This window comes from Pocillopora verrucosa, chromosome 5 (assembly GCF_036669915.1).
Source record: "Pocillopora verrucosa isolate sample1 chromosome 5, ASM3666991v2, whole genome shotgun sequence".
Classification (NCBI taxonomy): Eukaryota; Metazoa; Cnidaria; class Anthozoa; order Scleractinia; family Pocilloporidae; genus Pocillopora; species Pocillopora verrucosa.
The window spans coordinates 17,674,112-17,698,516 of NC_089316.1; the positions used below are offsets into that span (position 1 = coordinate 17,674,112).

The 24,405-nt window shown below is 37.2% G+C and overlaps 1 protein-coding gene, 1 long non-coding RNA gene and 1 pseudogene across 2 annotated transcripts; 1 reads left to right on the forward strand and 2 right to left on the reverse strand.

Moving 5' to 3' along the window:
• The window catches only part of LOC136281011 (tetratricopeptide repeat protein 28-like), a 57,206-nt pseudogene that overhangs the window by 23,222 nt on the left and 9,579 nt on the right, over positions 1–24,405 (reverse strand).
• LOC136281032 (uncharacterized) lies at positions 963–3,896 on the reverse strand. The gene is made up of 8 exons (XM_066167224.1): positions 3,616–3,896; positions 3,388–3,518; positions 3,028–3,256; positions 2,755–2,941; positions 2,490–2,608; positions 2,116–2,224; positions 1,808–1,917; positions 963–1,691 (listed from the first exon to the last, which is right to left on the reverse strand). The coding sequence occupies exons 1-4, from the start codon at positions 3,856–3,858 to the stop codon at positions 2,882–2,884; spliced, it is 663 nt and encodes a 220-aa protein (XP_066023321.1). The 5' UTR covers positions 3,859–3,896; the 3' UTR covers positions 963–1,691; positions 1,808–1,917; positions 2,116–2,224; positions 2,490–2,608; positions 2,755–2,881.
• Positions 20,243–22,856, forward strand: LOC131787157 (uncharacterized). The gene is made up of 3 exons (XR_009340439.2): positions 20,243–20,408; positions 20,671–20,879; positions 20,980–22,856. It is a non-coding gene; the product is annotated as an uncharacterized lncRNA (long non-coding RNA).

Genomic DNA, 24,405 nt, shown 5'->3' on the forward strand with positions numbered 1-24,405 from the left:
TGCAGTCAACCAGCGGTATCATAATTGATTACTCTACTCTGATCAGTTGGGTTCCGGAGTTGAAACCTTGCAGGATTTTGTTAGAATTTACGTTGAGAAAAGGCGAATTGAATGGCAGATTCAAAGAGGAGGTAAGTAAATGGGTAAAAAGGAATGATTTATTATAAAACTGCAGTACTTTTCCGTGTATAATTTTTAATACAGTAAAAAAGCTGAGCTTCCAAGGTGGCCATATATACTTTGCCGTTAAGATCAGAAATAGGTTCGTCTGTTTAACAGTCTACTGGCCCATTGAAAACTTAGTAGTTGACATCAGTTAAAATTAAGAACAAGTAAGCATTATTATCGTAAAAAATATGCAGCTTTTAGAAGCTGGCCAGTAAGGTATTCTTGGCTTATTGCAGAAGGAAATGTAATGGTTTCATATTAATAATTAGTCATGGTGAAGAGCAGGTCCTTCACAATAACAATTTGAGTTGGGGAAGGGGGGACTCAAGTGTGTTCGCATGAGCTGGGAAAACTTGGATTTCAAAGAACTGCAGGGAGGGGGGAGTTGGACAGAGGGGTCTGAACATCCTGATTCCCATACCCTTATTAAATGGCTCTTGCCTCTGTTTTATTTTCATTGCAAAAGTTTATGCAATTGTGCTAAAACTTTTACCCAGTTCCTGCCCCTCTTGCCTCCAGTACACATCCATCCCCTATTCTCATGGGTTCCCATCCCCCTGTCCCCCACCAAATAACTCTTAGATACTGGAAATTGCTTTGAAATTAGAAAAGAAAGTGTTTATACACAAACCAGTGACAAACGTGTTATACCCGAAATGCAGTGGTTTTTTTTGTTGTTTTTGTTGTTAACAGTACAAGGATATGAATTATTTAGAACCGGACCTTCTAAATTTTATCGTCAACTCCAATTCCATAATATTTTTCACAGGTTAATGCTTCAGCCTTTAGTCTTGTAAATGGTTGGTAAATGGTTTATCAATCAGATTGGAACGTACAGGGTAAAAAAGGGCATTTTATCACCAGCTTCTGGAAGTGTGTCTTCAATTTTCTCTTCAGTAAGTTCTTGTTTAGTATTTTATCTTTAGCTTGTTTGTGTGCCTTTTGGTTCTTTCTTGTTTTCTTCACAATTACAGTTTCTGAAAATATTGGTTCCATGGTTCTTGTCCAAAAAGATGTTTAATGAACATGACATATCTATTTCATTAGTTTCTCAGCAAATGAGTGCCTAAATCAAGGAACATTTGCTGTGACTGTAACAAAGAAGTATTACTGATCACATTCAGTCGGTCAAATTTTAACTGACTTAAATGATTGGTCTCTTAACAGTACACCTATTGGGCCCTTTTACTGCATGTTCTTTGAGAAAAAATGATTTAAATTATATAGCTTGCTTTAGAAAATACACTTTCTCACAATTTTTTTCCCTTGAATGTAAATTTCAACAAGCTGAGCCACAACTCCATCACACACTTTAAAAATGAAAAGAAGACTCCCAGATAGGTTGCTATCTGTGTGTATTTTAAGTGTATGATCATGGACAATAAAAGAAAGGATTTTGCAATGCTGTGGCAAAGTTCACTCCTAAACAACTAGCATGGAAGAACTGTCCACATCTATCGCAGCCAAGCCAGTCTTCATTGTCATCCATCTGACACACCTTGCAAACAAGAACATCCCTTCCTCTGCCAAAAAGTGAAGTAAAAGTTCAAAATGATTACTTAATTCTCAATTTGTTTTTTGGGATTAAACACAATTCACAACGGTGATTGTAATGATAAGAAAGGTATAATTATTGTACCTCAAAATGTCATCGTAACAGCTGCCAAACAGGTTGGATAGAAGCTTCATTCTCTCAATAGAAACATTGACCTTTGTGATCGGTCTGTTATCACACAAGTTCCTGGCAAACTAACAATAGATCTTGCAGTTATATTATATATGATGTAAGATTGGTTGATGTAAAAATGTAAATATTCTGATTATGTCTCTTTAAAAACTGCTATGGAATGACATCATATTGTTTTGACTGTTTAATGTCAAAGATATTGATGGAATTGGTACCTATGAGCTCACTTATCGAATGCTTTATACTACTCTAAAGATTACCTTACAAATAAGTACTCCACAGTTGAATCCATCAGTTTGCTGAAAATGGGGTGGCTTGAGGCATGCCCACTCTTTGCTTTTCCAGCCTGTTTTGATGTCAGCAGCCTCACTACAGAAAGATTGCAACCATTTTCATAAATGCTACTGGATATAGCTACAAAAATGAGTTATGAACATTGTCTCAATATTAATTCCTGGCGATTGATGGAATCAGTTAAGTTAGGTTTAGTTAAGTTTATGTTACATGAAGTCACTAAATTAGTCATATAAATATATAGCTGAAAAATCATAAAAACAATGTGGCCAGTACAATGGCCATTCATAACTCTCACAACAATGAAACACAGGGTCTTGCTGGGAATACAGAAACTCACCTTATGTTATTTATAAGTCTGTACAGGCTGGGATTGGAAGCTGCTGTTATTTCATTTGGATGTTTGTTTCCATGAATAGGATCAATGTAGACACGGATAGATTCCTTGTTATCTAAAATCTTTGAACACATTTATTTTATGTCGTCAAAACGAAGTCCTGAGTCATGTGTAAAATGTTCAATTTATCCAAAGAATATAATACAAATTTTAGAGATGACTATTTTATAAAAAAAAATTTACAGTATGAATAGCATCCTCGACTTACCAGTAATGTCCAGTGATGTCCAGTGATATTCATTGGAATAACAATTTTTTCAATTCCATGGAACCTCTCGCCCATCCACAATCTACGGGTACTTGCCCCATGTTTCACCAACTGACAAAGGGTACTGTCAGCAGCAAAGAATTTTTTGGTCGAGTTTTCTTAGTTTCCACAGTGTAGCATCAACGATCTACAAAGAGAAGCACAACGAATTTAACAACTGAAGATATACAAAATTAATCTTTCAAATAGTTACTGCAAAACAGTACTGCTCACCATATCAGTTAACCATCCATCTACAAAACTAGGGATCTCCTCTTTAATTTTCTGTGTTTCTTTTGCAGATAAAGTGCCAAGAGGAAGAGTGGCTAGCAAGTCAGAAACGGTTACTTTGAATGGCCCTACTTCCAGTACGGAATCGCGTATACCAGTGTTGACTTGCAAGGTCCTAACTCTCGTCTCTGCGTCACACAACTGTACTTCTGACTCTCCTAGCTGAGAAGGCCTGTATATACACCACAACAGTAGATCAAAAGAATAGTCTAAAAGGTTGATACATCGTTCCTTACTTAACTGATAGAATATTCGAAGAGTTATGATCACTGTTCTGTATTACTACATTCGATAGAATTGTACCTTGGTGAGATACGAGCAGAACTCTCGTGAATTGTGCCAGTTAGCTCATCATTATCCATGTCGTTATCCGCATCATTACACAGTTCAAGTTCATTATCGTCATCAAGAGACACATCACATATCGAGTCAACCTGCAAATATAACATTGGCACATACAAGATAAACATTTTACACGTTGACATAAACAGTTCTTTCAATCGTTGTGAGAAAACAACGAATTATACCAACCTCTTCTAATTCCACGTCACTGTCTTTGGAATTGCCCTCAGCCCTTGTCAAGTCTACAACCACGCCCCTGTCCTTCCTTTTCTTGCTGTCTCGTCTGCGTTTGGGAAGTGTCTTATGTTTCACCTTGTGGTGGTCTACCTCTGTAACTTTGAGCTTCTTTTTTGCAGGACTGTGTCGAAGAGGAAGGCCATTTTCAAGAGAGGAACTTTGACGGAGATCCTTCAGCAGAGATTCCACAGTCATGATAGTATTCTCAAGGATAGCTGAATCATCGACCACGAATGTTGCTGATCTCAATTCATCGACTCTTTGCCGAAGGCGCTTTCTGAGCTTTTGAGTTATTAAAGGTTGCTCGTTGTCGTTGATTTTTGGCCGGGAAGAAGTGCCACTGGTGCATCATATTCATCGGAAGATGAGGTGGGGACTGTTGTTTCTGCACCGCGTACTTGACTGTAATAGTCATTTCCCTCGTCCGTTGAACTCGGTTCCGAGGTTGGTTGTTCGTTAGGATCGGCTTGATCAAAATGCACGGTGTCCAGAGTTATGAAGACGCTATTTTTTTAAGAATGCGGTAAGCTGTTAAAGCTCCACTCGTCAAAGAAGTTGAAAACAGCAAAAATGTGTTTACAAGGGAAATGCGTTTTACGCCAGCTTTCACATTTGCAGCTTGGCTCCAACAGCTTGACAGCAAACAGCTTTGTACTGTTCGAAATGCTTTTGACGAGAAATTCACACTTTTCTAAATTGACACATTTCACGTCATGTTGGGCAAACTCAGCAGCCCCAAAGTTACTCCTGAGGCATGTGTTTGACGAAATGAGTAGGACGGTTGTGAAGATAGTCAGGTATATCGCGCTTGAATTCACGATAAGAACCACTCAGCTGAAGGTTGGTGTCCAGGTAGTGTTGGTAGGAATCAGGGATAAACGACTCCACGATCATCACCACTATTCCAAAAACTGATTTGTCGAGTGATCTAGGCAAATACCTGTATTTGAACAACTTATTCTGCGCTTCAATTCCATTGTTGGTATTCACGATGTTGACGGCCTGTTGAACACGAAATGCATGAGCCCAACGATCGGAACAGTCCAACCACACCTTCTCGCAGTATTCTTGTACTTTGGGATTTCCCAAGTACAACGTCGACTTTCTCAGGCTTTCCACGGCCTTCTTGTAGGACGTCTCCGAACGAGCACAAGCAATTGCTTGCATCAGTTCTAGAAACATCTTTTGTTCCCCTACGGTCAGTCCATTTTTGCCGACTTTGACCCATCTCTGCCACGCCTGCTCGCAGTGAAAATCGCATATGTATACTGCAACATCTGGGAATTCGCTTTCGATAGCATTTATTTCCGCCATCGAATAATCTACCGTGAAATACTTTGGTTTCCACTTAGGATTCCAGCTTTTGATGATATTAAGGGCTTCCGCGATGCATTCATTGTCCTCGTTCTGCTAGAGAAATTCGGCTACAACCTTATAACCCACATTGGTGTGGACACACACGAAAAACAAAGGATAGCATACTTAGTCGTTTTGTAGGTGGCATCCATAAGTACAAGGTCACTGCCATACCTGAGGAGAAGCCTCCGCTGCCATTCTTCTTGGTGTACGAACAAAAACTTTGTCTCGTCGTTATCCTTGACCTCGTCCCTTGTCCTGAAGTAGAACTTGGATGATGGGGAGTCACGCCTCCATTACTCAATTTTGCGCTTTAGTGACTCTTGGTCATCACCGCAGTATTTGCTGGCGCTGATTGCTCGAGCGATATGACTTCGCAAATCCTGGCGACTGGGGTAATATCGTCGGTTTGACTTTCGGGGTCTCTGATGACCTTCATGACTTCCAAACATTTCTTTGTCGACGTACTGCTCCAAGCATTTCCGTACCACATCTGGACTAGTTATATTTTCACTAACCAGCTCGCGGATCTTGCTTGCGATTTTCGGATTGATGGAGTGACCTATTGTGGCGGCCTCACCGACAGGATGTACCTTGTGTGCTATACTAAGAGGAAGCCTGAAATAGAATCTTGTCGTCGTTCTTAGGCGCTTTCCCGTCTGCTTGTCATCCTTTAATTGCTTGAGAATCCCGGCTTTTGCCTTCCGTGGACCTTTCTTTGACGAGCACTCTTCAGGTTCTAAAGTATAATCAGTGTACAGCCGTATAGCTCGCACTTGCAGACTTGCTGGGCAGTCGAGTTTTCTTGATCCTTGAACTTTAATGTAACCTCCGGAGCTGGCTAAGTAATCGTGTCCGGAGGTATTTTGAGGTTTCTGTTTCTTTCCACCTCGAGAATCCTATATTTTCATAGAGAAACAGAAAGTAATGATAAGGTTCTAAGCACTCTATGCCACGTTTTTGAAAATGTCGTAGCAAACTGTGTCAATAGTATCCTTACCGCCTTTGGTCAATGCAGGCAATGTTTTGTTTCCACGGTTACCACTGAGAATGGGTGGGCCAGACAGGCAATAGGAAGGTTGCCAGACTTTTGCTCAAACATGGGTTGTACTAAAAAAAGACGAAACTACCGACATCATAAAGAGAGATTTTACAAAGCTGTTACATAGCACGATTATTGAAATATTGTAAAACTTTCCGCAGATCAAAAAAATGATTTTGTTTTCCAACTGAGATTTCCGGCACTTGCGACTGGAGTATTTTATAAAGAGGCTGTCAAAACGACATTTATTAAGTTTTCTTTTTATGTTAACCACAGAGCCCGGTGTTTTCCAAGTATGTTATTATGTTGTTTTTCGAAAAAAAAGAAAAAAGAGTGCAAACAAAACAGATCCGGTCCACGCACGCATGTTTTTCACAGCGCCTTGTCTTTTCTTCCAAACCCGTGTAAACTGTTAAAAACCTTTCGGGCCGAGGTTAAAGAAAAATGTGATCACTTTTAGACTACGAAAAACGCTTTATTAAATAGTCGCTAAATCTTGACAACCGTGAATGATTGTTGACTTTTACGACGATGATTTAGCATTTCTTCGTACTCATTTTCTCACCAGTGGAAGTTGTGCAATAGTCTGTCAACGCACGTGTGGAACGGATGTTGTAGATGCCTTCGGATAATTACCGAAATTAAAATCCTGGTCACTTGATGGCTAAATTTTATTGAATTGTTGCGACATAATATTTCGCTTTCATTTCTTCATTAAAATATGGACGTCGCATCTGGGCCCCATAAATGACTAGCATATTTCCGCCTTTAACAAACAAAAGGCAGCGAAAGGTCAAGTTGTTTTGTAATATAAACATGAAAACCCTGGCATGGCCTGCCTTGACTGTATTCGTCCTTTGTTTTGCGCAATCGTTTTACTTTTCCCGAAAATTGCAAACCTAAAATGCTCAAAAGAAAAAGTAAAGAAGATTGAAAATACCATTTTCGGATGATCTCCGCGACCTTTCCTTGACCTCTGTTGTGGAGCGCACAAAACATGTAGAATTCAATGTGGTGAATTGCTCAATGAGATCTTCCTTCCGTTCCTCTGTCCCATCTCAAAACTTGTAACCGTAGTCAGTATCAACGCGTACCTCGCAAAGGTTTGAATGAAGAAACTCGATTTCCTTTTTAACTAGCGTAGATTGTTTGCCAGAACTATTTGGATTACAGCTAAGGCTAGAAGCCCGCTTTGCAAAAAAATTCGGATGACATCTCGTTAGCAAGGCAAGGCCAATGAGCCCTGATAGGGACGTGACTTTAAGTAATAGAGCGGGATTCTTGCCGCTGGTTATAATTAACAGCTGATTCAACCCTAGTTCCCAAGTTGAGCTCCCCTTAGTTAGTTATTACTAAAGTGGGACGACCGCTGACACAATAAAATCATACTGCGGAAGGAGGTCACAGAGTCTACGTGGGAATTCGCGACCCCTCTTTCGTTCATTTCCATTAACCGAGAGCGTGACAAAAATTAAGGCTGACATAAGCCCCACTTCCCTCCACACCCATTTAAAATAAATGGAGCATTTTGGGTAGTCCCGCTTTTCTCTTCTTTTAAAGTTTCACATTGAACGCGTGACTGAGCCCACAGGCAGCCGAAGCTCGCACAGTGAGCTCCTATAGATATTAGATATGCAAATATTATTATTTTGGTCAACGGGCAAAGTAGAGGATTTGTCTGAGACTGTACTGTTAATTTCATACTTAAACCAGAAATTTGAAATATTTTTGAATAAATAACAAGCTTTACTTGCCTCTAAGTTGTTTCTTCATTTGAATTTTGATTTTTTTTAGGCTGATTTACGGTCGTATGACTAGTTTGAAGTTCCCTCTCTAGCCAATCTCATCAGCGAGTTAATCTGCCGTAAAGCAGCCTCGAAAATTCGAAAAAAAAAGGGGGGGAGTAAACTTTGTCTTTAATCAAAACGGAAGCAAACTTTTGAGTGGAGAATACGACCATTCCTGCTGATGCTCTTATATGCAGCAGTTTACAGTATTTATATATCTAATAACAGAGTCTTGGTGTACGAACTTGGGCTTCCTGTGTTGTGTTTGGGTGTAAGTGGGGTTTTGTACTCCTTTCTGTTACAAGAACCAACTGAGCTGAAATGTGCCAAGGGAATTTTTAATTAATAACATGCTCTTTCCAAAAGCTCAGCAAAGAGGGCGAAAGTAAGAAACAAATCATTATCAGCATCAAACAGTGGCACTACCACTTTGACATCTCAGCAACAGAGGATGGAGACACTGAGACACAAATATTAGAACTGGTGGATTTCAGATGACAACCAAGTCTCATAGTTAGAATTTAATAGTTTGAAAACAAGCCACCAATGGATGAAACTTGACTTCTTCATGATCATATACGGGTCTGCCTAATGTGCGAGCCAGCGAGTCATGCGAGTCACTGTGCGAGCCATGTGAGTCATGCGAGCCAGGTTGCGAGCCATGCGAGTCATGCGAGCCAGGGTGCGAGCCATGAAAAATGAAAAATAAAAATATATCAAATAAAAAATTAACATGTATGTAAAATATATCGTACAATACTACTTACTCATGAGTCCATGCGCCATTTTTTGATTGTTTTCAAACCCAGTTTCTCTCGGACAGAAGTATATATTAGAGCCCATTCCTTTACCGCGTTCTTCCTTGGCACGTTACCAAAGAGGTGCAGTGGGTTTTTTTCCTTCCAGTCGGAACAAATTATCAGGAGAGGTAGAAAGTACTTTTTTTTGGCGTTTACTTCTGAAATCATTCAAGTGAGGTAAGTGAGATTCGGATATATGTATTTTTAATGTATTAGTTCCATTTCTTGAACATTTTCAGCACAGCCTCAGACGAGGTTAACATTGCGAAATGTAAAAGTATTTTTTTGTCAACAGTAAATTTTACTTTTTCGGGTTTGTTAGAAAATGGAAATTGAAATGGAACTTCGGCAGAGGATAGAAGAAGAAGGATTTGAAATTGCTTTTAATCCTCCCGGTGATGGAAGCTGTTTCTATCGGGCTGCAGCGTTTCAACTGGGACTTAAGTCGGAGATCTTGCACAACCTCATTTTTAATTATCTGGGAAACCATCAGTTTGACGTAAGTTATTTAACCGTAGTATAAGTGACTGCGTGACCGACAACAGATGATGACATAAGCGACGCCCGGTTAATAAGAGTATTAAAAACAAACGGAATGAAATGAAATATTTTTCTTGTACTTAGTTTTTACATCATTTTCCTTAATTGAGCCCTAATCCAAGTCTTTTTTTTTTTCATTGTACACTAGGGCTCATTATTTTTCCTTAACGTGTATTTATTTTTAAGCCTAATTTTCCTTGCCTCCCAGTTCAGAGGTTCACTTTAAACGAGCTGCATGTATATTTGTCACAATGTTCGTAACAGAGCATCTGAAAAGCAACGTTTTAGGCATCACATTTTTCTCACTGCGCACACTGAAAGACTATTGGGCAGACAATTTTTTTTAGGAAAAATGAATAGTTTAAAGTTTTGAAACCACCTGAAAAGCCGTCTCTTGTACGAGGTTTTGTGACATTTTTTTTTTTTTTTTTTTCATAATAGGACCAGGGAAATGACCGCTTGGCTTTCTTGTGTGACGTCGATATGGGTGGTGAAAAGGTGCCTGCTGTGTGGTCAGAAGCGTTGAAGATCCTGGAAAAGAATTATGCTAATTCTTTAGTGATTAGCGCCTTTGCAAATGTGATGCACTACAAGATCATGATTATTACAGTGCATGGGGTAAATAATTGTTGTCATCCAATGTTTCACGTTTGTTTCCATTGCTTTCAGAAAACGAAATTAAGTTTTTAACTAAGGAGTAATAAATTGTTTTCTTTACATTTTATTTTACAGGATGACAATTTCGTTAAAGTTGTGGAGCCTCAGTTGGGTCCCTCAGTTGGCACTCTTTACTTCGGACACAGTGGTAATCACTACGTCCCATTGAAGCTCAAGCAAAGGGTGGGATTGGTTACTTCCATGTGCTATACATAATGTAAACAGATGTGCCTGGGTTCGTTTCACAACTTGGGCACATGTTCATATTTGACCTGTGATACGCAATTTCTGACAAACAAATAATCAATCAGTCAGGCTAACATTGCAACTAACTCGCTAAGATCTGTTTAAATTTCATACAGTTTTTTGGTCCCTGGGTTATATTCAGGACGTCACAGTATTGCTGACTTACTCAACCTTCTCACATTTGTTTCAGGCATCAAGCTATGCAACGGCGGCGAGATCTTCCAAGGGAAATTCTGAGCCACGTACTCGTAGTTTTTCCCCTAAAATCAAAGAGGAACAAAGTGCTCAAGAAATTAAAACATCCTCCGGTAAAACTTTCAAAGCTAAAAGGACAACGACAACAAAGGTACAATTTTAACGGGGTGACTCATCTAGTTCTAACCACGTAATCGTTTTGGTTCTGCCTTTTTTTTTGGTGGAAGTGGGAAGAGGCGAGGCGGAGATAAAACAAACGTCATTAGCGGTAGATACACTAAGAAACTCATTCTGTTGTGTCTAATTTCAGACACCCAAAGGACGAAAAAAATCAAGAGATGGAATGGTGGGAATCCACAGAAGAATACAACCCCGGGACGAGTTTATGGAGAGGACGAAAAATATCCGATGACACATCTTCTTATGGATCGGATCTTGAAATAATTGAAGAAAAGGAAACTCCAAAAGACAAGTCATTAAAGGTATGTAGGAGGAATTTATTCGCGTTTTTAACTAGAAGATACAGAACTTCAACACTTTACCTATACAGGCCTTTTTTTTTTTTTAATTTAGAAGAGCAAGCAGGAAATTAAGACGACGGTTGCAGATATTAGTGATCAGAGTGTGGTTGAAATAAGCTCCGACGATGGCATGGAGGTCGATTCGCCCCTTAAACAACCCACCGGGAAAAGACAGCGTATTTCATCAGTAAGTGATTGTATACTGACTGACGAAACTGAACACAGAACAAAACGACTGTCCCAATATTCTTCCTCCTTGATTCCTACATCGCCTAGGTGATCACTAATTTACGTTGCACCCTCTTACCCAGAACCTATTTGCACAATCCTGCGCGCCGAAGAACACTGGTCAATGTTTAAGAAAATTAGGCAACCCATCGATCTGAAAAATTTGGTTGTCACGTGACTGTTCCTACGTCCGTCTGTTGGTCCGTACGGCCATCCCCATACCTTCAAAAATAATAGAGTAGCAAGCACCATTACTGTAGGCACCTCTGTGGACATCCATGTTACAATTAATTGATAGCTGACCAGTATCACGTAATGATCACAATTGATCGTTTTTTGAGTTTCTTATCCAAGAAAAAAAATCCTCTTTTCCCGTTATGGTTAATTATTGAAATAAGTAGCTCTGCTTTTATTAGTAGCTTGAAGCCGTGCATGGAAAGGAAATTTAGAAATCAACGTCAATGCGTATATTTGTCCGCTAAGATTGCAGAATTTTTAGACACACAAAAATATATCTGAACCAAAGAATGTTGTGTAGATATCATTTGTAAAAAGTCATTGTTGTAGGTTCTTTTAGGCTCGATTACCAGCCGCTGTTGGAGAGAGCGGCAGAAATCGACCTTAATTTTTTTTTTAATATAACAGGATGACAGCATCGAAGAATTAATCGCCAGTGTAAGTGGACTAAGTTCCAATGACAACACGCCTCAAAAGCCACGTCTACCAGCAGTTAAAAGACCCAAAGAGGACGCCCAGAGGTCACCCGCAAAGCAGAAGCTATTTGATGAAGAGTACGTAATCATTCTTTTATTGATGTAATAGAGTGTTGGGTTTAGGTGAATGGTTTTCTGTTTTGATAAAAATGTGCACAGAATGGAATACAAAAAACTAATTAGTTATAAACGTCAAGGGAGTAAAAACAGGGAAATTCCCTCGAGATCATTACAAGTGCACATGAAAATAAACGTCTCTTTTGTTGTTTGGGAGGGGTAGACTAGATGGCGGCATGCAGATGTGTTAGTGGGGGTTATTATGATACGATATGAAAATAGCCGTGGTGTTTTATCAAAAGTCTATGCTTCTTAAGCAGTTTTCTTCCTGAAGTGTTAACGACCTTTTGCATTTATTGGTAGAGATAGCGACAGCAATGGGGACATCAGCGTTCTAAGAAAGGGACGTAGACTGTATGCCAACCAAGACGAAATTGACAAACTCAAGCCAGTTCAGGTGAAGAAGGTTCCTCTGGCTCCTCAAGGTCCTGTAAAGTATGAAGTGCAATACAATGATGCGGACCCTTTGTCAGTGGTTGTAGACAACTGGAAGTGGGGTAGAGCACAACCATGCAACAGAGCGGGATTTTGCAAGGGTGGTAGAAGGACGCTTCAATTGTGTCTCGGTTCGCTAGAATGCGCAAACAAGAAGTGCGCATATTTAAAAATTCATAAGTCTCCAAACAAAGTCGATTTTAATCGATCAAAACGTTGCGTTCACTGTCACAGTGAAGCCATTAAAAAGCATTGTTCAGCAAGAAAATATGTTGAAAACGACCGGTGCCACAAAAAAATGACAGTAATCTACTTACAGGAACACGATTACTCTCCAAAGCAAGAAGAAGATAAGCCGTCTAAAGAGGAAGTAGAAAACATTCTCCGTATAAAACCTACTAAATCAGCAGGTCAACTACAGTTGGACGTTGTACGCGAGGCCTTACTTAGTGGTAAAGAAGTAGACGAGGTGAACGAGATAGCTTTAAGATACAGCAACAAAAAACATCTTCAGTATATACAGAGTACCATTAACAAGAAAAAGAGACCTGGAGGATCGGAGATAGAAGCTGTTCAATTGCTTAAGGACGATTTTCTTGTCAGGAAATTAGATGAAAACTTAATTATGTGTGTTGGCGACGATTATGTCATTCTTTCGTCTGAGCATAAGGTGCGATTAGGTGCACTCATTACTCTTGGCATTGTTGACGAACCAGTAAGCCTCGATGGCTGTGAAAGCCGCGCGCAACACTACACAGAAATTGAGATGACCACTTACGACCCCATCTTGAGACGCAATGTCAAATTAGTCAGTATGTTTGCAGCCAAACCAGGTGAAAATTCAGATAACGTAAAAAAAATGGTGCAGTCTTTTGATGCGGCCGTTAACAATGTTCTCCCAAAAGTGGCTGGCCAATATAATGTAGATAATGAAGACGTCTAAGGACGGGGATTAGATTCAAAATCATACGTCGGTGATGAAGGTGGTGCTCTGTGGCGTGGTCTCTGCTTGGTAAAGGGGGAAGACGTAAAAAACAAGACCATTTCAGACTTTTTCCATTTCAAACAAGACATCAACCGTAATTCCGTTTATTTTGGCGACCAAAAAAGTAAAAAGGAATTCAAATCAATAATGATGGATGCGTATAATTCTCCTACCTCTTTGCAGGCAGTAGATGCGGAAAAACGACTTGTAAAACTTATTGAAAAAAAATCAACAAATGTAAAAAAAATGAATTCTTTTAAGGCATGGTGGTGGCGAAGAAAAGCGCGTTGGCAAAAATGGTGCCGCACACAGTCATCGAGCGAAGCATCCTCTGCGGAGGTGGCAAATGCAAAATCTTTGTATGCGTCCGGATATAGGAAAAGTCTGCTGGACGTGGTAACCGCGGAATGCGCAAGCGCTGTTTTGGAGGGTGCAGAAAACAAGAGACAATCCCTTGGCCTAAAGACAGTAGGTCGTGGCCCTTCCGCGGCAGACCGCTCTGATAAGCAATCCCTTAGTATGGCCAGAGCGAGGGAAGCGTCGGCCGACGCAATTCAACAAATCGCAGAGAAGGCAGAGGTTATAATTGATGATGACTTTGCATTGGAAACTGACGACGTCGAAAATGCACAGCAGCAGTTTAAAATCAACACAAAAGACACTCACAGGGCGGACAAAAAAAATCAAACAAAACAAAAAAGTAAACAAGTTAAGAAAGTGAAAGATGGGCACGTGACCAAAAAACAAAAGAAATTATTCCACGACAAGGTTGAAGGAGTTCACATGGACCTACTTCATTGTGATTCCTCTATGACCGAATTCACGTTCAAAGTGCTTGATACAATGGGGTATCTCGAAGAGATTTGCATCAGAAAGGAATCTGCCATCTGCTCATCTGTCTGGTGCAAAAAGGAATGTCACCACCTGATGTGGATTTTCCACAATTTGTTCAACTTTGATAAAGAGCAGCCGATTATGTACCAGTCAAAATTCACTGATCAACAGTGGAAACAAATAATTGAGGCATTCCCAGAAAACGTCCCACTGCCTAAAGTGACTTGTCCTTCAGAGGATGAGCAACAATATACGATAAACAAAAACATCTAAAAAGGACGCTAAATGCACCACCTGTAAAAAAGAATTATCAGAGGGTAATATCCAAGCCACAACAGAAGGCCCTTACAGGACAATACAGAAGTCCTGGATTAAAAGAACATTCTTCTTTTGCCCTCGTTTGCAGTGCATGGGAAAATTGCCGAGGAATTCTTTTATTTGCCCATATAAAACTGGAATGACACTGTTAATCGAAACACCTTTGACTGAACAGCAAAAGAAAGAAATAGACTTGAAAACTTGACTTATTTAACTAAAATATCACCCGCCGCTCTCAAAAACATCATCACGGACGGTGGGCTGATCATTTGTCAGTTTACATGTTCAAAAACATCTCAGTAAAATGGCACCTGTTGCATTTGCGAAGTGATCTTTTTATGCCTATCTACTATTAACTTTTCAAACGAGATATTTCAACTCTGCAAAGCAAGACTGTCACCTTGCAATTGTTAGTAACCAGCTAAGTAAAATAAACCTAGAAAATCAAAACAGTCAAGAGAGTAAGTCAGTTCGAGTTATACCATGGATTCCCGATTTCTTGAACCTCCCAGACAAACAAAAAATGGTTCCAGAAATATCTGGATGAGGTAAATTTCTCCTTTCTTTGTTTGCCTCTGTTTTGCTAATTGGACATAAAGATTGCTCAAATAACAGAAGGTATTATGAAATCGGCGGTTCCAAAAAATCTGGATTATACTGTAATTTTCCATATTGTAGGGAAATTGCGAGCAGCAGCACCAACAATAATAACAAGAACAAAAAACAACAACAACAAAAACATCTCTGTCTCTAAAGACTACAAAGAATGCGTGACTTCGATAGTGTTATGTAATCTATACAGTACTGATGTTATCTGAACATTGATAAATCGTTTTACTACCAAGACGCATCTTCGAAGGTATTTTTCTTCGACATTTTCTCTCCTTTCAAAACATAATATAACAGATCTTAAAATAAATAATTAAACAAATAAATAGCACGAGATAAATACAGTTACATCACGTTTTAGAATCATCTATGAAATTAAAACCGTCGCTACATGTCGCTAGTGTCACTCGCGTCATGTATCATTTAATATACAGCGTTATGTAATTTTTTCTTACGTTTAAATTGTGGCTCGCATGACTCGCATGGTTTTTCTTACGTAAAAACCGTGGCTCGCACCTTGGCTCGCATGGCTCGCATGTTTTTTCTTACGTTAAAACCGTGGCTCGCATGACTCGCATGGCTCGCATCGTAACTCGCATGACTCGCTGGCTCGCATATTAGTAAGACTCGTGAAATACAAGCTAATCACAGTTTTGAATGGGACTACAAATCGTCTTTTACCCTCATATTTATAAAAGAAGGATACTACATTAGGAAGTATAAGAGATACATAGATGATCCCAGTGTACCAGTATGGACTGATCCATCTTTTGAGATGTGACAAAGACTCCATCAGTCACACAAAACAAAGATTATATATTATGGAATCGGTTATCTCGATTTTATGACTTATCATCTGTGTCATTTACATTTCAAACAACGTGATGTATCAAGTATTTCAAGGAAAGTTTGATTGTAATTCATGGTTTAATTATAGTTAGTTAGACTATTGCTCTAAATGAGCATGAATGCAAGGGTGCCAGTCACTGAACAATACTTAAGACATGAATTTTTCCTCAAAGTAAATTCTGTATGACCCCATATTTCCATATATTGTATTAATTCTTTTTTATGTTGATGATGTCTTTAATACAACAATTTGATTGTTTAGACACACACACACATATAAAATATATATGTAGATGTCACTGACACATTTTCTTTTAAAACAATTCCAGTGCTAACAAAAGTTTTGATGTGCAGTATGTATATTTAAATGATCTGAAAGTACATTTTTGGAGGTACTTGTTTAATGGACACACTGCCTCACATGTTTGCTTCACACGGCTTTGGTGAGTAGTACTGTCATAGAATGCAATGTACACATATGTGATATCCATATAATGAATGCTCTGTTTGTTTTGTGTTGACAAAGTTAAATACACAACTACAGAGCGCTTAGATCTTGTCATTAAAATATCACACATTTCATTGATACAAAATATTATATAAATGTTATATGAACTGATGAACTCTTCGTTTCCAGATTGGTGCTGAAATATGTAAAAACACTAGGGTATCTGCTTGTAAGCGTCATGCTCATAACTTTGCGCAAATTAGCTCAGGAAAATTTTTAAAATGGTATATCTGAAGTGAAATATTGATTTGATGCAAAACACAATCAGACATCTTTAGTTTTATGATTACCTAAGGTTGACATCTATAAACTATTAAGATTCCTATGTTTCAGTCATTGTAACAATGCTTCAAATGGATGCCTATAGTGGGTTTTTTTGCTAATGGTTTTTTTTGATAGACATACATCGCAGTCATAATAATATTTACAAAAAGGAACATTGAATATTGAAAGCCTTAATAATATCATCATCATACAGAAAGGAATGTGATAGCTTAATTCTTTTTAACCACATGTTTAAATAATATAATAAGTTATTTAGGAGATGAACAGATCTAAAGCTTGTAGCATATATATGACTTCTAGGTGTTTGGATATTAATACATAATATGATGTGCCACCTGACTTATATTAACAACTATTATTGTAATCCATAATTCCCCTCAAAGTCCACAGTATTAACATAAAAACTAATGCGTGAGGTAAGTTTTCTTTCAGGTATTCCTCTTGTGATTGTGGAGTTCAATTACATAGTCTAAAATTAATTTTAATAATTTTATTGTCATGGATGTTGCAAAGACATGCAAATATGATTGGAAATGTAGATTTTCACTGTTAGATGGCTGTTTACTAAGAACGTTTTCTCTTGCAGTTTCTTATTTCAATTACAAATCAATGAAAACAACAGGAGCATGAATAGCCACAAACAAATTAAAAGTTAACCAGTTTAGAATCATTAAGTTTAAAAGAGTTGAGACATTGAACTTTATTTCATGGCAGGGAACAGATCACAGCAATCAAGAGGGAAATACTAAGATTAATCCAAGTTATACCTTCCAGTGCTTCTCTCCTGGTGTTGAGATAAGAATTTTTATCCAGTTTGGGACATGTATTTTTGAAATTGCTTGTGTGCAGTGTGAACAATGACATTCTCCTCATCATACATGAAGCTTTTATAATTCTTCAGATGTCAGATTTTTTAAGATTGGCTTTGGATGTTTATGTTTTTACAAGATATGGCCATAACACCAGGAAAATTCAAACCTAAACAGAACACAACAAAGAATCGGTCATTGTTCTCTATCTAAAATTTAATAAGGATTGAGAAAATCCTTTGTTTGTTTGGTCAGTTCTAGAACCTGGGATTCACGTCAGGATAGAGTTAAGTTTACAAGATTCATTCTGAAATGAGACTACATGAGTGACCTTAGGGTTGGTGTTGACTTAATGTTATATAGCAGGCTTGGATGGATTGGATGTTGCAATTTTATGGCTGCTCAATCAGGTTTAAATCAACATTTGTCAAAAATTCTTTTATATCACAGAATCTGCTTCTGTCTGTGAATAAAACTCCTTCAGCCAAAGACAATGATTTACCAAAAATGAAGCATGGTGTTGGCAATACTGGCAGGTATATGCTCAAATGTACAAACTTAAGTAAAGATGCAACAAGACACTTTGGAATGGATTCTAACCACTTAGTGCTTTAGGAATAAAAAAAAAGAAGGATTTGATATATCCATGGTATACTAGCTGCATTAAGTGTTAACTGTCTACTTGAAAGAAGATAAAAACCAAGATATCAGATGATTATGTATTATTAGTATGGCATACACTGGTAGTTGAAGTAGTGGTGCAGTGTCCAAAAACATTCATTCTGTATGCATGAAAATGTATTTGAGTAATGAAAAAAGTAAGAAAAAAATTATGAGATTGTTAAGTTTAATACATTTTTACAGTCTGATAACAATTCCCCAAAAGACTAAAATTTAGTGCTGCATTTTTCTTTCCTAAATTATTCCATTTGGTTATCTTGCTGAATCCAAATTCCTCCTCTAGATAATGGATAAGTGTCAAATGATGATCCTACAATAACATTAACTAGTACGTTAAGAAAAAAATTTTAAGACACTCTATTAATTGTGATTGTTATAGTGTAGTAGTAAATGTTTTTGTAAAGGGTAATTTTTATGAACAAATGTGGGCATACCTATAATCATTTTATATTTCCAAATACTAGTGATACCTGTTTGAAGGGGAAATTATGTTTCAAAAGTTTGGCTGACATTAACAACTCACCAGTTTCATCTTACATAATGTTTGAAATAGTTTCAGGTAACAATGGATTGTAATGAAATCTGTATTTTGCACTGAAACTTTGTAAATTTCTTCAATTTAACAACATTGATTCCATTTAGTTTTCCATCATCTGTCACTCTATATGAGCATGGAAAGTCAGCTTTAATAATAATTTAATGCATGTGATTACTGCAATATCCATAATGAAATTTACTTAAAAAACAATCCATAGATACTTTCAAGCTTTCTTATGACTGCCCCCCCCCCTTCTCCCATTAAAAAATGATAATATCATTATCTGTTCCTCAGGCATTAGTAAACCGATATATCAGATATAAATGTTATTAAATTATCGAGTGGTTTGAAATACTTGAGATCTTCTTATCAGTGTTACTTTGAGACAACAACATTGTTAAAATGGAAGTTAGCAAAATATGTTTTTACAAAGTCTGTTAATATTTACAGGTTACAGTTAATGACAACATATATGTATTGGAGCAGTAACTATTGTGCGGTTGTTGTAAAGGATTTTTTTTCAAGGATCAATGGTTGTACTGTATTTAGCTCAATACTAAATCTATGAAAATGTACTGATCACAATTTTACTCAGTAATTTACTCCTCTGACCCCCAGAGTTTGTGCTGCTGCATTTGGTTGGGGAATACGTTCCCAATTTTTATCCCAGGAAATTTTTTGGATTTTGGTATCAAACATTTTATAAAGCAAGTCCAATTAACTTTTATTGCATTAGCAATCTCTTAATCATTTTATTACAGTGTATTCTGATTACATATGCGCCAGCAACCGCATTGTACTTCAGTAAGTTTTAGGCTATCACTATATATGAAGGGTTTTAGAACCAATGTACTTATTTTGTTAACTCTCATTCATGACCTATTGTAACTTTTGATCGATATACTAATATAAAGTTTTTTTTAATATATTTTAACCTCAATAAAGTTTGAATTGTGTTGTTCCAGCAGATATTGATATTGACTGCAACTGTAAAATTCGTCGCATATATCGCTAATCTCAACTAACTCCTTGCCCTTGGTTTTCATTCTTGCTCTGTGTAGAAGGATAAATGTATACACCATTTACAGCTTGACTGTCATGGGGTGACTTCAATATTTCCTAAAACCACACATGTCGATATTCCTTTGGTTTGAGAAACTTGGAAGAGAAGTAGGTCTCAAATTTTGCAACCTGGTTTAGATGGGTTAATACTTGGTAAAGAATTGTGAATATTTTATTAACTTACCGTTGTGGTGCCAATAAATTTCGTTTCAGAGATAGAGCTCTTTATCCATGTGATGCTCTTGCAATGTATCCGCGTTTTATGTTTACCATCAGTTGCAGGCGAAGCAAATAGACGAGTAACTATTTTCTCTCCTGCAGTATTCTGCCATATTGGAAATTTCACTTTCGTAACCATGGTTATGGACACACCTCCGTCACACCTCTTTATTGCTCCAATGAGAGCTTACGTGTAGCTTTCCCAGAATGCCCTAGCGATCGTAAAGCTCTAAGTTCGTGATTAACGAATTCTTCACTTCAATTTTTTCCATGTGAAACGTAAACGTTTTGTACTTCTCCTACCAGTAGCCGTGAAAGTTCTATTTTGTATTGGAGATCTTGAGCTAGCCTTTCGTAGGGTGGAGTTTTTCTTGCAAGTCTTTACGACCGACTTTAACTCATTCAGTAGAGGTAAGTAGAAAGAAGTTCGCAGCTTGGTCAGCGAGGAGTCGTATGAAAATTATCCCCTTCGTAGCTTTGGTCAGTTAGCCTTTCTCGCCTCCCTTTTTTTTGTTTTTTGTTTTTTGTTTTTTTTTATTGTTACTGACGCTTATTGATAAAGACTGTTAACGACGATGGCAAAATTATTATTTACATGATTTTCCTTCGACACTAATTTGTATGTCAATTCTTGGAACTGACTTTTAGTAATAGTTCCATGTTTTCGCTGTAGGGCTTCCGACAATTCAATAAGGAACAAAGTTATTGTGGAAACTGAGATAGATGGTTTGAGGGGTGCTGTTGGGTAGTACAATGTAATACAAACGCTACCCTACAAGTCAGTGGCACCGATGCATAAATCAGCCTGTGTGGTGGAATGTCCACCACAGTTAGAAAGATAAACTTTAATTCGCATTGCTATTATGGCAAGGAAGTCTTGAGGTAAACACCAGCACTGATTTGGTTCTTACTTGGTCTGTACTTTTCCATGCAGACCGTATCCACTGAAACGATCATAACCCATGTATTTTTGTTTTGAAAGGTATCAAACTTAGAATTGAAAGGGTTCAGTCCAAGTGCAATATAATGAATCACTTGCTAACTTTGCTTGCTCAAGTTCTACTGAGGAATATTGGCCATCAGTTATTTTTGGAAGGGCCTCAGGAAAATGTTCTCTTGTGTGGCCCTCAGGCTTGGTAAGAAGTTATTATTTGCAGTTATAGCTGAACTCATCTGTTAGAATGACATTAATTTTATAAAATGAATGAGAGACAGTTGATTTCATTTTCATATTTTTAGTTCAAAGTTATGGTGATGTAGTAGGCATGGCCACCATGTTCACTGCCCTGGCCACTGCCACTATGCTGTCATTTGTGGCTCTAATTAAACAACCAATGTAATTTCACAATTGTTAACTAACCAATCTCTGTTGGACAGTAAGAAACACACTCAGTATGTCTTAAATGAAAACATCATACCATGGAAAGTGCTTGAACATCCACTTTTTGCTTTGATTAAAAAACTCATAAGCTCACTGTGCCCTCCCATTTATTTATTTAAATTTTGATGCAATAGAAGGAATTTGTGCACACTTTCTTTGTTATAATGTCTATTTGTTACAAATTGAAAAATATTTCTTGGGCCCCATATTGTTTCTAAAATGTCATTTAGTTTGCATGAGCTTGATAAATTTAAGATTTTCTTAATATTGTGAAAAATGACATTTAAAGCAAATGTTAGCCAAGTTTGTTGTAATGTCAGCTGTTGTTAGGTTACAACTTACTTTACTTTACTATTTCATTTCTTCCACCCCTTCTTTTTTTATTATTTTTCTTGTCCACATCTATTTTATGAGAAAAGAATCCTTAGTTTGAACAAGTTTATTAAAAATACTGCACAAATTCTCTTATTGAATTAGTAAGAAAACATTTTGTTGAAGTGACAACACTGAACCAAGTGATGGTAACATTGCAAAATTATGAACATCTGCTTTATTGGAAATGGGCAAAGGAAAATATCATTTTGTATTGCTAAGAATTTAACAGGAAAATTGTACTTCAGGAAGGTATGGTGTCACTTTTGAAACTTGGTACAGAGGGGAGAAACTATTCACTGTTTACAGGTGCAACATTTTGTGGAATCATTGCATTATAGAAGAAAAGAAAATATTACTTTACAGTTGACATTTACCCAAATCACTGCCTGCGTGGGGTGGTCCTTCAGGTAGATCTTCTTCATGTTTTGTATAAACAGTAAACATTATCTAATAATTGTCAATTTGAAAAAAAGGTATTCTTTTTAAATTAGTGGTAAAGGAAAACAGTGAGCCAACCTAACACAACTTCACTGCACAGAGCTTAACAGTGAAATTGTGTTTAAAGGAGGCTGTGATGTCACTTTTCCAATATCTTAAAGAGAGGATAGACTTACTGGTAATTGTTTACAGATGCATGACATTTTGTGGAATCATAGCATTATGGAAGAAAAGAATATATAATTTTCCAGTTGGCACTTAACCAAATCTCCAGTTGAAGGAGGTGGTCTTTTGGGTACATGCAGATCTTCACCATCTGTGGTATCAACTGTAAACTCATGTAGTTGTCAGTGTTTAAAAAAAGGTATTTTATTGAAACATCAAGGAACAGATGTGTTGTGAAAAACATTTTGTCTAAACTGATCATGTAAATTATGTTTTTGTCTTGTGGTTGCAGAGTAATTATTTATTGAATAGTATATTATTTATGATGCATATGTAATTTTACAAACATTTAAATCTTAATCTAGTTTTACAGTTGTGGTTTAAGTAAGTTAACATTCTGTTGTAAATCTAGCACTCACCTTCTTGGTTTAAATGTAGACCATATTTAAGAATAAATTGAAATGTTCCTACTTTAATTGTGTAAATGAGTTTGTTAGTAACCTGTGGATATAAAAATCTTAATAAAGTAATTATAAGTATTGTGGTTAAATGCCTTGTCAAAGATTATTCAAGAGTATGTGTGAGTATTCATTTGAAATGGAAGTTTTAAGACTTGAATTAATCTTTCAAGAATTATTTGTTGCAAAGTAAATTGATAAATGTTAAAAAAAAATATCCTCACCGGGCATTTCTTTTTCTCTTGACCTCTGAAATAACAAATGCCATAATTTCACAATTGTTTATTTCAATTTTATTACATAACTATCAAACAATAGAGGCCAAATAACAACACAAATTGATCCCCTTGCTATTATTATGTCTTGTATCAATATGCTTTCTTTTTAGAAAGTGTAACATAACATTCCTTGACCTTTTTTGATGTCCATAACTTTTAGCCTGACATTCACAGTAATTGAGTGTAAGAAATTGAAATTTGTCTGTTTTCTTCCAAGCTGGGAAAGGAAAGATATCAAAGTTGTTTCATAATTTAACAATATTCACAAAGGTGACTTACTTAACTTTCTTTTATTTGGCAAGTATTAGTAAGTGCTAGTTACATGGAAGTCTTTACACTTTAATATCAGTATGCATATTCTCCATACTGTTCTCCATACATTTCTAAAGAGGCTGACAAGGAGAATTTGTTTAACAGTCAAGAGCTGCTCTAGTTGGTGATCATCTCTCTTCTCGTGACTTTCATGTTTGACTCAGGAGTGATAATTATAGTAAGGAGAGATTAGATGCTAGTCATTCTTAGGGGCCAAAGGATTAATGAGGGGAGGCTTCCTGCACAAAGGTACACTGCTCTACTGTTTTATCCTGCTATGTCTTACTCACAAATGAAAGAAAATAAATCAATCCTTATCATGAACAATTCATAACACTTTTATGCCAACTATTTCTTGAGGTGTAAGGCAGTCTTTTCATCGCCAGATTGTTGGAAATATGACAATCAATTTAAATGAAATAATCTTGGAAGTAACTCTCCTTAAAATTAAGGCTTTACCTCCCACAGCACTTGTTTTATTTTATTGAAAGAAATGAAAAAAGGTAACATTGATATATGTTACCTTTCATCTGCTGTCAGAAAGTCTCTGGCTCTAAGAACGGTAATCAGGTGGTACTCAGGCTCTGTCAGGCTCCAAATTTTTGTACACTAGTAGTTCTGATTCTCCAAAATCTTGAGGGTTATTCCAGTCCACAGAAACAAACAATGCTTGCTCTGTTTGAGCTTCTTGATATTGGCAATAGTTAAGCATGGCTTCAAAAAGACAACTTGACAATGATTTTTGGTTGAGCATTAAAACAATCTTAAGCTTATTCTCAGCACAACTAAAGAAAAAAAACTGTAAGGTTGTCAGTTGAGTGATCAGTTAGCCCCCTGATCCTGGGAGTGAAAAGGCCACACCATGATTTAATGTAGTTAGCTATTAAAGGAGACCAGCTGAGACAAATTTGAACATGGTAATCTTTTTCCCGTCATGGACCGCACAATTTACAATTTTGATTGAGCCTTAATTAATCTAATATCAATAAGGTTTAACAGCA